Consider the following 14879-nt stretch of genomic DNA (forward strand, 5'->3'; position numbering starts at 1 on the left):
TCATCAATTTTATGGATAAACTTTCATTTGGGAGCCATTTATTTTATCTTGCTAATTTAAACTGGTCCAGTTTTACAATCCCATAATATATTAGAGAGGTATATTTAAAGTCTTGAGAGGACCAAAACTTCAAACAAGCTCTGGTTCATCTTTCATCAACACAACAGGAAAATAAACATATTGCTCCTTTTCTAAAACAGAGTTCATCTCTCTGATGACTTGGTGCCAAATAAAACTTTTTGTTTACTGTAATTATTATATCTTAAGTTAGAACACAAGATGGCGGAGTCAGTCAAAGGACAACATTCTTAAAACTTGAAGTGAAACTGAAAACACAGATCCATGTTCTGGTTGCATTAAAGAGAGTAAAGATTTGATAACTGCTACAATATCTTACACTGAGAGCAGGAGGTTAGGACCCAAATTGCAGAACACCAGATCACTAGGGGCAGGAGCGGTTGTTGAAAGTAAAATTCTTTCTTTAGGATGATGGGTGAATATCCCAAGGGGCAGGAAGCCAAACCGAAAATCAGAAAAAAGAAACTAAACTACAAAACAAAGCTCATCCATGAGCAAGACCCTGGAGTTCCTGAGGAGGACAGAACAACGCTGACACGTACAATAGACCAACAAACACTGAGGGACAAGACAGGGGTTTTTAAACACAGAGGGAAGCAATCAGGGGAACAGGTGACAGGTGTGAGGAGTGAGATCTAGAGGGGAGACAGGTGCCATCAATAAACTATTTGGGGAAAGAACTAAGCAGAGGGGGAGATGAACCATAACCTATAAAACACTAAATAACTAAACCTAAAGACTAAGGGCAAAGATAAACAACTAATGACTAGAGGGGTGAGGAGGACTAATACAAACCAATAGGAACTACCAGGGAGTGACTAGAAGGAAACATGAGGAAAGCCTAGAGAGAACTGGGGAACACAAGGAGACTCATGAGGAGAACCTGGAGTGAGAACAGGAGGGGGCTGGGGACCAAAGGGACACAGAGCATGACAGTATAAACATAAGAATTTATTTCAAATGTAATAAAACAACCCATTCCGCTGTGTTTTTAAAAACTATTCTAACTTGAAACAGTTTTATTCTACCCCTCACAATTTTTAAAGCTAACTTTTACATTTTGGGGCAGCAGTAGCTCAGGTGGTAGAGCAGGTTGCCTCATGATCGGAGGGTCATGGGGTTGATTCCAGCTCCCGCCAGGGGTATCCTGCTGTTGTGTCCTTGGGCAAGACACTTCACCCAACTTGCCTGTGTTAGTGGTGGTCAGAGGGGTCGACGGCGCCAAATGGCAGCCTCGCCTCCATCAGACCTCCCCAGGGCGGCTGTGGCTACAAGTAGCTTACCATCACTAGCAGTGTGTGAATGTGAGAGTGTGTGAAAGCGTCTTTGGGTTGTCTAGAAAAGCGCTACATAAGTTCAATGCATTATTATTATTATTATTGTTTTGCAGAAGAACCACGTGAGTACATTTGAGTTCTGAGCACAAACCCTTGAGGTATCGGCTCTGTGCATACGTTTTTATGTTTCTCTGAAGATTTAGGAGACAAAAGTCAAGTAAAGCTGCAAAAAGCTTTAAGAGTTTTAATTTTCTGAGTAGCACTAAAAGAGCACCCTCTAGTGGATTTGCTCATACATCAAATCAACATAAAACAAAGTCAAGGTTCAGTGTAAATCTGTGTTTATTAGATTTTGGGCTTCTGTAAATAAAACTTTGTTTCTGTTGTTCTGAGGAAGTGTTTACTTCCACTAGGAGCCCTCAGCTAGAGTTCCTGTAGAAGGAAAGCATGTCATCTAAATTCTGAGGAGCTCCTTCAGGAAGCTGCTGAATCGGGCTTTCAACTCCAGGCGGAGGTGGCTGGATATCATGGGCGGGGGTGGGCAGATACTGGTATGAGGACTGGGGGGGAAACGGAGGAAGGACATGGCGTGGTGGACCTGCAAACTGAAAAGGAGGTGGAGGAGGAAATGGAGGATAAAAAGCAGGAGGTGGGGGATACCGGGGGATAAAAGAGGGAGCTGAGAGGGGGGGTGCTGAAGGCGGGGAGGTCTCTGCAGGTGGGGGCGGTGATGGCTGAGAGGAAGCTGGAGGCTGAGGTTCAGTCTCGCTTTCAGAGACCCCTCCTGGAGCTTTTCTGGACTTGAAGAACATGTGGGCTTTGTTCTCCTGGTGTTTAGCCTTTGCTGGTTTCAGTCTTTTCTCTTCAGTGAAGTAGGCAGTGGGGGGGGCGAACTCCGAGTCCCGCTCATCCCGACGGCGAGATTTCCACTCGCTGAACATGAACTCTGGAAAAAAGTAGTCCAGGCGTAGGATAAGTGATGATAACATTCAGACCAGCTCCACCTAACCTGCAGTTAATCAAGTTAGTTCTGATTTTCCTGTTTTAAATCCATTATTTATTTCTAAGATATTTACCGTTAATATTTTTCACAGCAGATGTTAAGTTTTACATGAGACAGAGGAGACTCGACTGCTTGTTCTGCGATTCACAAACATTTGATGCCTACAGAATCTCAAAAACTTTCTCTGTAGTTCTTTAATACAGAAAACACCCGATCCATGGGCCCTTTCAGATTTGGACAGCGATAAATTACGTCACACTCCCAACACAAAGTACAGATGACACCCAAAAATCTGAATATGGTGAAAGTCCATTTATGTCCGTAATCTGGCTTAGACTGAAAAACCATCTAAGGGCTCAGGAACCCTTTACAGATGTTCTGGATTCATTAGCTAGAGTCTAGATTATTTAACCTCGTCACAATATTTTAATAGTCTGAGGTTTTAAATGTGGGTTTTTTCATAAACTGTAAGCCATAATCATCACAGTTATAACTAATATAGGCTGAAATATCTGGTTTGGTATATAATGAGTCTGTCTCATATGTTAGTTTCACCTTTTAAGTTGAATTAGTGAAATAAATGAACCTTTGCACTGTATTCAGAGATTTCCCCACTCCTGTTAATTGGACCATTTTCACACTTGCTATTTTAAAGCTGCAACTGCAAATTTGGAAAATAAATTAGCTAAAAAAATTTTTTTCATGCCTCATAACAACCTTCTAACATGGTTTAGCTATAAATATAATGTAGACATTAAAAAAAGACAAACAAATATTAAAGTGCCTATTTTGCATTTGTCTAAAATCCTCCATCAATAGCACCCTTTGGACCGAAAGCAACTATTGGACCAACCGTTTGTCAGTCTCGCCAAACCACAGCGCTTCTGCACATCCCTGGGTCCTCCAGTCATTACACAGTCACATATTTAGTAACAGAACACCACTGGTGTGAGGATCTCCGCTCAGTAAAATCAGAGGGGAAACAGCCGGCTGCTACCACTTCAACTCCATTTGAAGTCTGAGACAAAAAATACATTTGGACCTAGAAAACGGTGACTGGTGATTAGCCCTCTCTAGTTTCCTCCGGCACTACAGGTTTCCAGTTTCTTCAGGAGCATCTCAGGGAAGATAGCCAAGGGGAGGTGTGAGTTCTCCACGACCGTGTTTGCGTTCAAACCCTAGCTTGTTCAGCGGATTCGCCTCAATGGCTTTAATGTCTATAGGATTTTTAAATTTAGAGGTTTTAGTTCTGATGACTCAGGCTCACCTTTGCCCCGATCCCACTCTCTAACATGTGGAACTCCTGGTTTGGTGTCCCTCCTCTCCTGGATCTCCACTTCCACCTTCCTAAGAATGCTGGCCTCTGGTGGTACATCTGGCTGAGGGGTGGGTCCGACAGCTTCGTCCTCTTCATCCTCTCCTGAAACACAGAACCAGTTTTCACCAACAACTCTTGATCATGAACCTGCAGCACTAAATCTGACCTCAACAGCAGATGAACTGGATGTGGATGCTTACCTGGATTCTCCTCTTCCTTCTCGTTCTCGTCCTCCTCAGTGCCATCCAGCTTTCCCTTTTTCTTCTTCCTCTGCCTCACCTTGGCTAGTCGAGCCTGAAGGATGGCCTTCCTCTTGTCCTTGAGTCGTTCTCTCTTAGTCCGCTGCTCTGTGGTCTGAAGGGAGGGAAGGAAGAGAGGAATTATTCACCTAATTTAGGATTACTTAATGCATTGGTTTTGAGAAGTGTACAATAATTATGGCAGTAGAGAAAACCTCGACAAGCATTTGAAGTCTGGTCCAGTTTATGAAGAACAATAAGAAAAAAGGTTGTTTCTGAATTTAAGAACTTTACAAACCAAAACACTTTGCTCATTTTGTAACCTTTTCTTACATACCATCTAATCAAGTTTCCTGTTGCTATTAACTCATTCACTGCCAATGACGACTAAAGTCGTCATTTGCATTTTTTTACTGTTTGAGAATCAGAACGAGCCCCCGCGCTGAGAGAACAAACATCTCAGCCCTGAAGCCGATCACGTCACGTGATCAGGAAGCAACACATCCATGTGTTTGGAGATCGTTTTGGGCCGTTCCTGTAAAAAAAGTGAGGCGCGAACCGGAAAAGCGTCTGCCGATCACAATTCGACAACGGATTATGAAAGAACGGATAACGCTGAAAACACGCGGATTCTTCCTGATGTAAGAGGAGAGTCTCCGCTTTGTTTTGGTTGTTTTGGCATCGACATCATGCTAGCGTGCAACGTTCTGTGACTCTTAAAAAAAAAAAACAGTAAAAATGGTGAGAAACGCTGGCAGCGAAGGCCGTTAGTGATCAGGAAACGGCTGGCAGTGAATGAGTTCAACACCAACACACACCTGGTCTCTGAGCATGTCCAGAGTTTCCCTCTGCTTTCTGCGCTGCTCTTCATCATGGGCGAAGGCAAAGTAGCCCACACCAAGGTCACGGGCCTCTAAAATGGAGGGAGAAAGACTCTTGTTTCTGACAAAAATAAAGGCTTCAAAACGTTTTGATCTGATCCCATCAGATACTGACCTTGTGCTCTAATATTCTCGTAGTGAACAGGTCCAACGGGCCTCTTCATTGCCTCCTCTTCCTCCCTCTCCCACTCCCGCCTCTGCAGCTCTCTGCGCATGTCCTCGGAGAGTAAGGTGTTCTCAGAAGTGATCGCTCTACAGGAAACAGTCATAAGAATGTGTTTTATCCTGTTAAAGACATTTAAAAGACAAAATCTAAAACTATATGGAAAAGGCTGAATAAAAGTCGTAAACTGATGTTTTTTATTAACACTCGCTCCAACTTGACATGTTGTTTTACCAAAAAAAAGTTAAGCAAGTACAACAACTGGAGAAAATAACCTTTTCCTCTTTTATCTGATCAGGGCTTTTTATTTACATTATGGATAAGTGATTTTTATACACTTCAGTTTACCAACAACTTAGATTCCTTTAGGTTGGGTCATTTCAGAGTATTTTAAACTAACATCCAGTGAAATACTGTAAAAACAGAAACAGCTGCAGAAATTTCTGATTTACTGAAATGTTTACCCTGTTCCTTTAATGTCTTGGTCCAGTTTCTGAAAACTGGGCAGGTCTTTCTTCATGCATCTTCGAGATCGTCCCAAAGCGTCCACAAAATCAACCCTACAGAGAAACATCAGGTTTATCTGGAATGCAAGACTTTCAGTTTAAACATCATTAACCTTGCTGACATGACGCTAAGTTAATCAATAGAATTTATTTGATCAGTTTGTTGTGTCCAAAGTAAACTCATGAATTTAATCTATTACCATTCCTCATCTGGGTTCTGAGGAGGAGGAATAGGGGACAGGCTCTCTCTTTCCTCATCTTCTTGCTCCCTCTTCTTCGGTGCAAATGTTTCTTTTTGTTTGTCAATAATCTTCTGGGTGAAGTCAACAAGGTAAAGGGCTTCTGTCTCTTCATCTGGAGATTAAAAACACATGATTCACACATTGCAAGTGGAACTTGCTCATATAAATATAAAGGAGATTAACTCCACCAACCTGGAAAGTCTCCTTTAGTCATCTGATCATAGAGTCTGGCCTTCTCCTCCAACTTGCGCCTGTTGTGAGACAGATAGGATCAGTCATAAGTTTAGATCTGCTGAATATCCTGGCTGTGACTCTGAACTCACCTGGCTGTGTCGAGGCTGATCTGCTCCTCTGTCAGCTGCTCTGCGTCTTTCGCAGCTCTTGCTGACACGCCAGCATTTTGTTTGCTCCAGATATTTGGTTTCTGTCAGGGTAAAAAAAAGGACTGAGACTTATAAACCTTTCCATGTCACTTAAACGTCCTCTACAGTAAAACCTAAAACTGTACCTTATTGGCTGTGGATTTAGCTCGGTGTCCAGCATCAGAGCTTTCTTGGCCAAGTTTCTCCCGTTTGAACTGCTCCTGTTTTCTGTAGAGCTCCGCTTTCAGATCTACTAACTGTAATAAACAAAAGTAATGAAGTTATGTGGGTGTTTATTTTTCCCTATGCATATTGTACCAGCTGTAAATCGTCGTAGCTAGCAACATTTTCGCAGTAAACACTAGCCAGTTAATCGTTTTGTTTATTTTTTTTTTGGATGAAAATCACACATAAGTTTATAAATCCTTAAATCAGGAAACTCACCGATGACGCAGCTACGTCCAATGTTTTCTTCTTTTTATCCATGTTGATTGTTTATATTTTTAATCATTATCTTTCAGTTATGGATGTGCTAGCCTATTTTACCCACTACGCTATTAGCCGTCTGACTTCTTCATTGGTGTTTATCCATTCTAGTGGGTTGTATTACCGCCACCTTCTGGTGGACAACTGAATCTGCAGAAACGTCTGACAAGGCGCTCCTGAAGTTCTGATTAATCTTACTTGTGGCTGGTTTCCTTTTCTGTTGATTAGAAATACCTTACTCGATAGGAAGAGATTGTTTTTGAGAATAAAAAGCCGCGTGTGTGTGTGTGTGTGTGTGTGTGTGTGTGTGTGTGTGTGTGTGTGTGTGAAACTAAATGTAGAACACAAGTCTGGAGTGTGAATGTTTATAATTAAATAAAAAGCACAGTTAAAAAGCCCACTACCAAAACTAATTTGATCAAATTATCTCCTAAATGTATGAAAAATAGGGAAAAATGTCAAGTTAAGATGTGCAGCAGCGGACAGTGTCCCTACATGAAACAGCTATGGTAATTATTAGTGAAACAATGAGTAAACATGTTGTAAATTCTGGCATTTATGGAAGGATTTGTGTATTCAATAACTTGTATTTATAGTTTACACAAATTTGTATGTTTAGGTGTGCATTATAAATTTCACTTGTCTTTGGGATTAGTAGGACTTCATAAACACGAGGAAAAGAAAAATAATTAAAATACAAAGTGCTTTTTGTAATTAATGAAAATAAAAATGTTGGTGCAATGATGAAAAATGCCACCAATGTTAATGATCACTTGTTTCATCTCAGATGGTGAAAAGAAGTCAATTGTTCAGATTAATTACTCAGCGGAGTTTAAAATGAGTATTATGTAGTCACTCATCAGATCTGCAGCAATAGCTTCTATTTAAATAGAAAAAGTAATTTAAAGTCTGGTGTTTTGAAGTAAACAAATACATTTAAATGAGTCCCAATGTTACTCAATATATAAATTCATTAGTGCTTTCACTCAGGATTTAACAGATCCATGTTTAATGGCTGATGTGAGTGAAAAAAAAAGATCATTTCCATTCAAAAAAATACAGCTTTAACAGTTTCAGAAATATGCAGTGTTGTCCTCTATATTAGGTAAACATCTATATAGACATTTATAAAGGACTTATTTACATTCTATGATTGAGAAGATGCTTGCTAGCCGATGCCCATCCATATAATTAGATGTTTAAGAGTTTGGTGAATTGGACACCAGGTACAAAAGGTAAAGGCAACAAAAACACTACCTACATCTCAGTAACCAGATCACACACTGCTCTGATGTCCATCTTTATTTTTACTGAAGCTTTAAACTGAGTGTGAGTGCTGACCTGCATTCTTCAGTTTAAATGAGGTTTTCTCAGGGACCTGGCAAAACAGGTTTCAACGTACATTTTCCCTGCGGGAAACACATCGACGTAAAAACTAATAATTCTATGACCAACAAACTAACTGAAAATGTCACAGGAATAACATTCTCTGAATAAAAAGCACTTGAGTCCAAATGTGTGTGTGGGATGAAGATGGAGGTCCTGAAGCAGGCTAATGGACCTGACGTGGTGCTGCCTTTCTGCAGTGGTGGTGATTTCACACACTCGTGTTTGACTCTGTACACACTCTTTCAACCTGCATGAATTAATAATTCACCTGAACACACCTGGCAAATAACCATGAGCTGCAAAAGGCTTAATGCACATCAAACCAAACTAAAATGCCCAGCAGCAGGACAAGAGAACACACCCGAACAGGAATATCAGGCGACAGAAACAGACTAAGAATATGAAACTGCTTCTGACTTATTTGAAACAACACAGACTAAAAACATAATCAGGAAACAGGATTTTAACAAGTTTATGAGCATTTTTGATTGTTTAATATAAAACTGCTCCTTCAACCCTTAAGTAATAAAACCTTACACAAAAAACTGCAAAGGATATTCAATGAACTGATTGTATTGTTTTGAAATGCATTTTGTCTGCAGATCATATGCCGTAGAGCTGGGTCGTGTTGTTTCGGATGGTGCTGAGGACCATGGCTTCATCTTCCCCTTTCAGCCAGCTCAGCTCGTGCAGAGTGTGGATGCCCATTCCAGGGTGTGAAAAACGGCAGATGTTTTTACCAACCTGTTAGAAAGCAAAAGACTAAACTATTGATAACATTAAAACACCTGTAATGATCTTTACCAGTTAAAATAAAGCACATTTTGAGACGTTTAACATCTCAGGTCAAACATGCCTGTCTTGGCAGGAAGTACGGTGCGTCCGTCTCCAAGACGATGCGGTTCAGAGGAATCTTGCGGACGGCGTTTCGAGCCTCGGTGGCACTGCTGTAGGTGATTAGAGCGGTGAAGCCCACATATAAGTTGGGGAACTCCGTCAGGAAGGGCTCGATCACCGAGTAACTGTTGGTGAAGCAGTGCCTGAAAACCACACAAGCATAACAAATTACAAATGAAGATAAACACACACCCTACGTTTTACCCTAGAAAACGCTCATCGCCACAGAAAATAAATTAAGTCATTAAAGGTGTCAGAAACTTGTTTAATCAATACATTTCCAGGGGTTTCTGGTGTGAATGAATGCCTTGCAAGCTGTACTCGGGAGTTTTATTTCCTGATATGTGGACATCTCGCCTCGGATTGGCTAACAGCAACACACTGACTCAGTTTACTCCCCGACATTGGCTGTGTTTGAGATGAGCCAGTTCTGCGCAGATTAGACCAGCGGTGATCGGCGAGCAGTGCATGCCGGTTAGATTTGTGTCCGACTTGACGCCGACTTGCTCTGACGTCATGCATACGTAGGCAACGATAACCTCGTGAGATCAAGGCGGCCGCAGATTTTGGAGCAAGGCGCTGCAGTTGCTCTCCACCGGCTGCAAAACCTAGAGGACGACGGGAAACGCCTGGCTCTCAACTGATCTAAGATCTGATTGGTTCATATTTTGATCCAAACATCCGGTGGTAGAACATGAAATGTTAGTTGGTCACATGTATTCTGTAAATCATGTTATGTTGATGATGACAACTATATAGGCCATAAAGTGAAATGTGTTTTGTGTTTTTTTGTCACGTTTCCTATGAGCACACTAAACCTACAGCTGATAACCTTTACTTATTATTACAGTCAGGTCTCCATATAGAATATATGATATCCACAAATACGTGAGGATGTGTTTCAGTTGCTAACAGGCAGCAGGATTAAAATAAATAATTAAACAAGTGTGAACACTAACGGGATATCTTCAGCCATCGTCACCCCCGAGCTACACATGTAGGGAAATCTATCCGACTTAAACGCCGGCTTTCAGCCACTCCCCCTGCTGCATCCGTCTGCTCTCGTCTGTTTTCCAGGCGAGGCGCTGCTCAACTCGAACACGGCCATTATCTTGGGTTATTGAAATATTTGCATACATTGTTGTACGTAGATAAATATGAGACATTTTCTCCAAGAAAAAATTTTTTTGGAGCTTGAAAGAACGAACCCTAAACATGTAAGACCAATGATGATGCAGGTTTCCTAGTTATCAACATTAAAAATACACAAGTAAAAGGCAAATATTTCTAGAATCAAACAGTTTTGTTGAAGAACAAAACACGAGCAAAGAATACATATGAATCTGATCAAATGTAACACAGATTTGGAGAAAAAAAATGAAAATTCCTAAAAGTAAAAGGTATCGATGTTTGTCCAAATGTTCGCTCACCTGTGGATTTTGTACTCTCTGGGAACACACTTCTTCATGATAGCCAGCAGGTCGTCATCCGCATCCCTGCAGTGGATCACCAGAGGTTTCTGCATGCCCACAGCCAGGTTCAGCTGACGCTCAAACACCTCGAGAAGAAAAGTAAAGACAAAAGCACCACGTTAAACCTTTCTTCTCACTCTACTACTGTTTGGACCCTTTTAATTCAGAATAGCCATTTCTAGATAAACAGAACGCTTGTTGTTGCAGAAGACGTGAATCAGAGCTTACCTGTTTCTGCTTTGAAGCGTCTGTTGAGTTTTTGTGAGAGTAGTCCAGCCCCATTTCACCAAACGCCACAGCTTTTGGGTGTCTCATTGCCTTCATTATACTGTGCTCCTGAAAATTGGAGTAATTGTTGGCGAAATGAGGGTGGCAGCCGAATGCCCCCCAGACCATGTCTTCACCCAGCAAGCCTTCCCACAGGTCCTCCTTCACCATCAGTCTAGGGTTGCAAAAGTCTGTAATACAGCCTCGAAACTCCGGACTGAAGCTCTTCTTGTAAAGCTGTCGAAAGTAGCCGAATGTGCCTCTGAAGCCAAGTTTCCCATAGAGCATGTCTAGATGGCAATGTGTGTCGATGAAACCAGTACGACTGTTATAGTCGGGGTAACTGGTCCACAACGGTTCAGCACCCAGGGACAATCTTCCTGTAGGAGCAGAACTGGGGGTTAAGGAGTGAGGGGAGCGACACATGGAGGAGTACCCCTCACTTTGCCTGCGTGGTGCCAAAGAAGAGCAAGATCCTCCTCTGTTTGAGAGTAAAGGCAGAGAAAAGGGATCCAGTGAGTTGGCCATGAAGGATGAGGAGACGTTCGGTGTCTTGGCTTGGAGAGAGTTTAAGGAAGATCTGGTTGGTGGGTTGGGCTGCTTGAATGAGAAAAAAACCGTCCTCTGTGATGGGGAGAAATGCTGCTCGTCATCCTCTGCAACTGCCTGACTTGGCTCAGAAGCTTCAGTAGTGGAGAAAACAGGAACCGATGTTGATGTTTTAGCTTCTTGGACAGTCTGGAGAAGCAGGTTCTTCTGGCAAAACATGAAACTAGGCAAAGAATCTGGAATCAATTCCAGCAAACGGATGGGCGAGTCATGATCCTCTACTTCTGGATACCTTTCTGGAGTAAACAACTTCCTGTGAGTGGTGGTCTCAACATAAACGGAGTCCTGTAGAAAACAAAAACAAAATGTAAGTCTTTTGTTTTTTTCTGTTGAATACTTTATAACTCAACTCTCAAACGGTTGCTCTTTTGAACAACAAAAGTTCTAAGAAAACAAATTCTTACCAACCAGTGTTTACTTACGCTTTCTTTGGATTGTGTGTCCCCAAAGGTCCGCACTGGAGAACTGTGATCCTCTTCTAGAGGAACAATATCTTCAAATTCTTCCGGATTACTTGAAAAGCAGCAGGTTTCCAAATCTGTTCTGTCCAGAGACGGTGGACTGGGTTCTTCAGGTTCAACAGGAGAGGATACAGAGGGCTTAGAGTCACTCTCAGTGTCGGCCAAAAGCCTTTCAGCTGTGCAGAGATCTGTTTTTGTATTGCTAATGGCTGCCATTAATGCCATCCTGCAGATAGCCCTCGATCCCTCCTCAGGTGTCCTCTCCTTTTTTTTCAGGATGAAAGTGTGAGACGAAGGTTTAACTACTTCTTGACTCTTTGGCGACTCCAGGTGCTTGGGTGACTTGTTTGTAGGCAAATCCTGTGACAAATGCAGATAAATCAAAGCTAAGACTGCAGCTAAGGTTGAAATTTAAAAATAGTACAAAAAATGCTTATCAGAAAAATAAAGACCTACCACTTGTGTTGTAAAATCATCCTCAGAGAGCTTCCTCAACTTGACTTTGCCTGCAGAGGGCAGACTTTCACCAGAGAGCTCTAATTTTCTCTTAGGGGTGTTCAGAGAGAGTGATCCAAAACTCTCTGATCCGGGGGAGTCGGCAGGGGGAAGTGTCGTCGGTTTGTTTTGGGGGGTTTTGCAGGGAGAAGGTGTGCTTGAGCCCTCATCTCCCCTTTGGGCACGTGCTGAACTGAAGACGGTATTCAGCCAGTTAAATTTCACCTTCTTTCTGTTGCTGTCCATGTCTGACCCTTAACAGAATACGATAATCTAAATGAGAAAATGTGTGATCGCCTGGCGGTCAACTGTTCAGCCATATTATTCCAACCAAAGAGGGATGTAATAAGACAAGTCAATCAAATTCAATAGCAAGGTGTTCCAAAAAAAACTGCTTTGGGGTCGCTGGTCTACTGGCTCGACAATTATTCCCGGCTGTGTCGAATCGAATGCTCACGTTTCATTAATTATTGATGGTAAACACTTCAAATTGACTTTTAACTCATTTTTATGACCTAAATCTTCAAAAAATGTTACTCCAGTAGTGAAATGTTTTCATGGTATTGACCAGTTTGACCCGTTTGAAATGAAGGCGTAATAAAGTGTTTGCTGGGCTAGCATCTTAAAGTTTTGGCTAGCTTAGCTACTTTTCACGGCTTTCACACAATAAATAATTTTTATAATACGTGTTGTGATATTGTCATTAGACCACATTTTATATGTGTTTTTATATTGAAATAAGTGACGTTTTAATAAATATTTAAAGATGATTGTTAAGTTACCTTTTCTTCTGGGTTATAGCAGGAGAAATGAACCAAAGTGGAAGGGCGCAAATGTAAACCGTTAGAAGCACCGATAACAAAATATTTTAAAGAAAGCCACGTTGTTGAATTATCTAATGTCGACTGAAAATATTTTACATTAGGCGAAACTCTAGATGGCGTCTGAGTGAACGGTACACGATTGAAACTTGACGATGCAATTAGATCTCGCGAGAATAGCGGGAAAGGCCGTGTTTTCTTGTTCTTTTTACAACTGGCAGTCAGCCCAGTAAAAAACTGAAAATACACACACACCAGCTAATGAGTCGTGCTAATAAAAATAAAATGATTACACTGAAATATATTTTTATTAGTTTTCATGAACAAGAAATCCTTTTCAAATTGAATGTCTAACAATGTTTGTATGCTGTAAACACATAAGTAGATTTAGTTGTCTATTAAAACTTTAAAATATAATTAAGCAATAACGAAGGTACAAACAGAATAATTCTGTGAAATTTTCTATTTGAAAATAACATTAACAGTGGAAAAAGGATTCTGTTCTTTACGTGTATTTGCTTTTTCAAATGCATGATAACTGTTCCGCTTGAGAATATTCCTACTGCAATAAATAATAGTTGATTATTTTTAATTAAAAGATCTATATTACCTCAAATTCTTTTGATGTTTCCAAAGAAATAACAGAGGTGTGAACAAAGACTGTGGTCCTGCCGCAAATGTTCAGCTCCAAGGCTCAGGAAAAAGACTAATTAAAATGGACAAGGCCCTTTCATTTATTCAATTCCTTCATACCTTTAATCATGGAAATTTATTAAGCACAAGCATTAATGTGAACAAATAATGTAGATAAACATCCAGTGAGAATTGTGTTACATGGGAGGCAAAATAACAGTATTTGCCTGCTTTTTGAAGAGAAGAAAGGGTCATTTTATGCAGGTCTTATTACAAAAATCTTAAATGTTTTAAATACAATAATTTTTCAATTAAATATTTTCCAAGAGATAAACATTCACATTTACATGATTTATGATATTTTACCAAAACAAATAAAAATACAACTGCAGATGCAACAGATGGTGTATTTTCCCACTTAAAAAGAAAAGAGATGTTTGTAATTTTCACAGGTAAACTTTAACTGTGAGAAACAGAAAGTAAAAAGTATCATGAGATTACATTGTATGATTTTTAAAGAATCATGTTTTTATAATGGTGCAGAAAACAATTATTTGGTCAATAACAAAAGTTCACCTCAATACCTTGTAATGTAACCTTGGGTGGCTATAGAAGTAAAACATTTCCTGCTGTTTTTCACCAGGTTTTCACACACTAGCTGGTATTTTGGCCCATTCTTGTGATGTTTAGGGATGTCGCTGGGCAACATGGCTTTCAGTACCCTCCATAGATTTTCTATTGGACAGAGGTCTGCAGACTGGCTAAGCCACTCCCGAACCATGACATGCTTTTCAATTCAATTCAAAGATACTTTATTAATCCCAGAGGGAAATTAGAGTTTCAGTACACACAAGTCAGAGATCAGACATACATAGGCAAGACACATGACAAGAATCGGTGACTGTGGTCATTCGCAACCCTGAGTAGCGCTACCTTAATAGAGATCAGAGGGTTACATGAGGATTGGTTAAGGTGGAGGGAAAAAAAGGCACTTCAGAGCTACCCTCCACAGGGAGGGCAGCTTTGCTCTGCAAAAAATCACCTCAGACAGAGATGCAAATGACTTCGGACATCACACAACATAAGTGTCCACTAGGTGGGGTGGTGGGTTTGGGACTATCCACACTTCAGTTCCTGCAGCCACGATAAGCAGCGCACGTCACTTCAGTCTGAACAGGGGGGTGAGGTCGTTGAGGTTTGGAGTGTGCAGACTCCTGGAACAATTCTTCGGCCTTCACAGCCCGAAGTCCCTCCCAGGCTGGGATAGGAGACAGAGTTGC

The 14879-nt window shown here is 41.0% G+C and overlaps 2 protein-coding genes across 2 annotated transcripts; both read right to left on the reverse strand.

Moving 5' to 3' along the window:
• Positions 1-1679: 1679 nt before the first annotated feature.
• Positions 1680-6658, reverse strand: ccdc174 (coiled-coil domain containing 174). The gene is made up of 11 exons (XM_015959773.3): positions 6514-6658; positions 6216-6326; positions 6031-6131; positions 5900-5958; positions 5666-5819; positions 5424-5519; positions 4912-5048; positions 4734-4828; positions 3877-4030; positions 3626-3778; positions 1680-2301 (listed from the first exon to the last, which is right to left on the reverse strand). Exons 1-11 carry the CDS (start codon positions 6553-6555, stop codon positions 1775-1777), a joined length of 1629 nt encoding a protein of 542 aa, XP_015815259.3. The 5' UTR covers positions 6556-6658; the 3' UTR covers positions 1680-1774.
• Positions 6659-7844: 1186 nt separating this feature from the next.
• On the reverse strand, positions 7845-13122 carry tatdn2 (TatD DNase domain containing 2). Its single transcript, XM_015959772.3, has 7 exons — positions 12928-13122; positions 12107-12399; positions 11612-12010; positions 10542-11474; positions 10272-10399; positions 8801-8984; positions 7845-8688 (listed from the first exon to the last, which is right to left on the reverse strand). The coding sequence occupies exons 2-7, from the start codon at positions 12389-12391 to the stop codon at positions 8548-8550; spliced, it is 2070 nt and encodes a 689-aa protein (XP_015815258.3). The 5' UTR covers positions 12392-12399; positions 12928-13122; the 3' UTR covers positions 7845-8547.
• Between the last annotated feature and the right edge of the window lie 1757 nt (positions 13123-14879).

Source organism: Nothobranchius furzeri, chromosome 3 (genome assembly GCF_043380555.1).
Source record: "Nothobranchius furzeri strain GRZ-AD chromosome 3, NfurGRZ-RIMD1, whole genome shotgun sequence".
Lineage (NCBI taxonomy): Eukaryota > Metazoa > Chordata > Actinopteri > Cyprinodontiformes > Nothobranchiidae > Nothobranchius > Nothobranchius furzeri.

Excerpts from the sequence above, each read along its gene's own strand:
- ccdc174 (XM_015959773.3), bottom strand. The coding sequence starts at position 6,555 with ATGGATAAAAAGAAGAAAACATTGGACGTAGCTGCGTCATCG. Across the intron at positions 6,132-6,215 it reads CTAAATCCACAGCCAATAAG|AAACCAAATATCTGGAGCAA; the intron begins GTACAGTTTTAG and ends TTACCCTGACAG. Across the intron at positions 5,959-6,030 it reads ATCAGCCTCGACACAGCCAG|GCGCAAGTTGGAGGAGAAGG; the intron begins GTGAGTTCAGAG and ends GTCTCACAACAG.
- tatdn2 (XM_015959772.3), bottom strand. The coding sequence starts at position 12,391 with ATGGACAGCAACAGAAAGAAGGTGAAATTTAACTGGCTGAATACCGTC. Across the intron at positions 10,400-10,541 it reads ACGCTTCAAAGCAGAAACAG|GTGTTTGAGCGTCAGCTGAA; the intron begins GTAAGCTCTGAT and ends TTTCTTCTCGAG. Across the intron at positions 8,689-8,800 it reads CGTACTTCCTGCCAAGACAG|GTTGGTAAAAACATCTGCCG; the intron begins GCATGTTTGACC and ends GCTTTCTAACAG.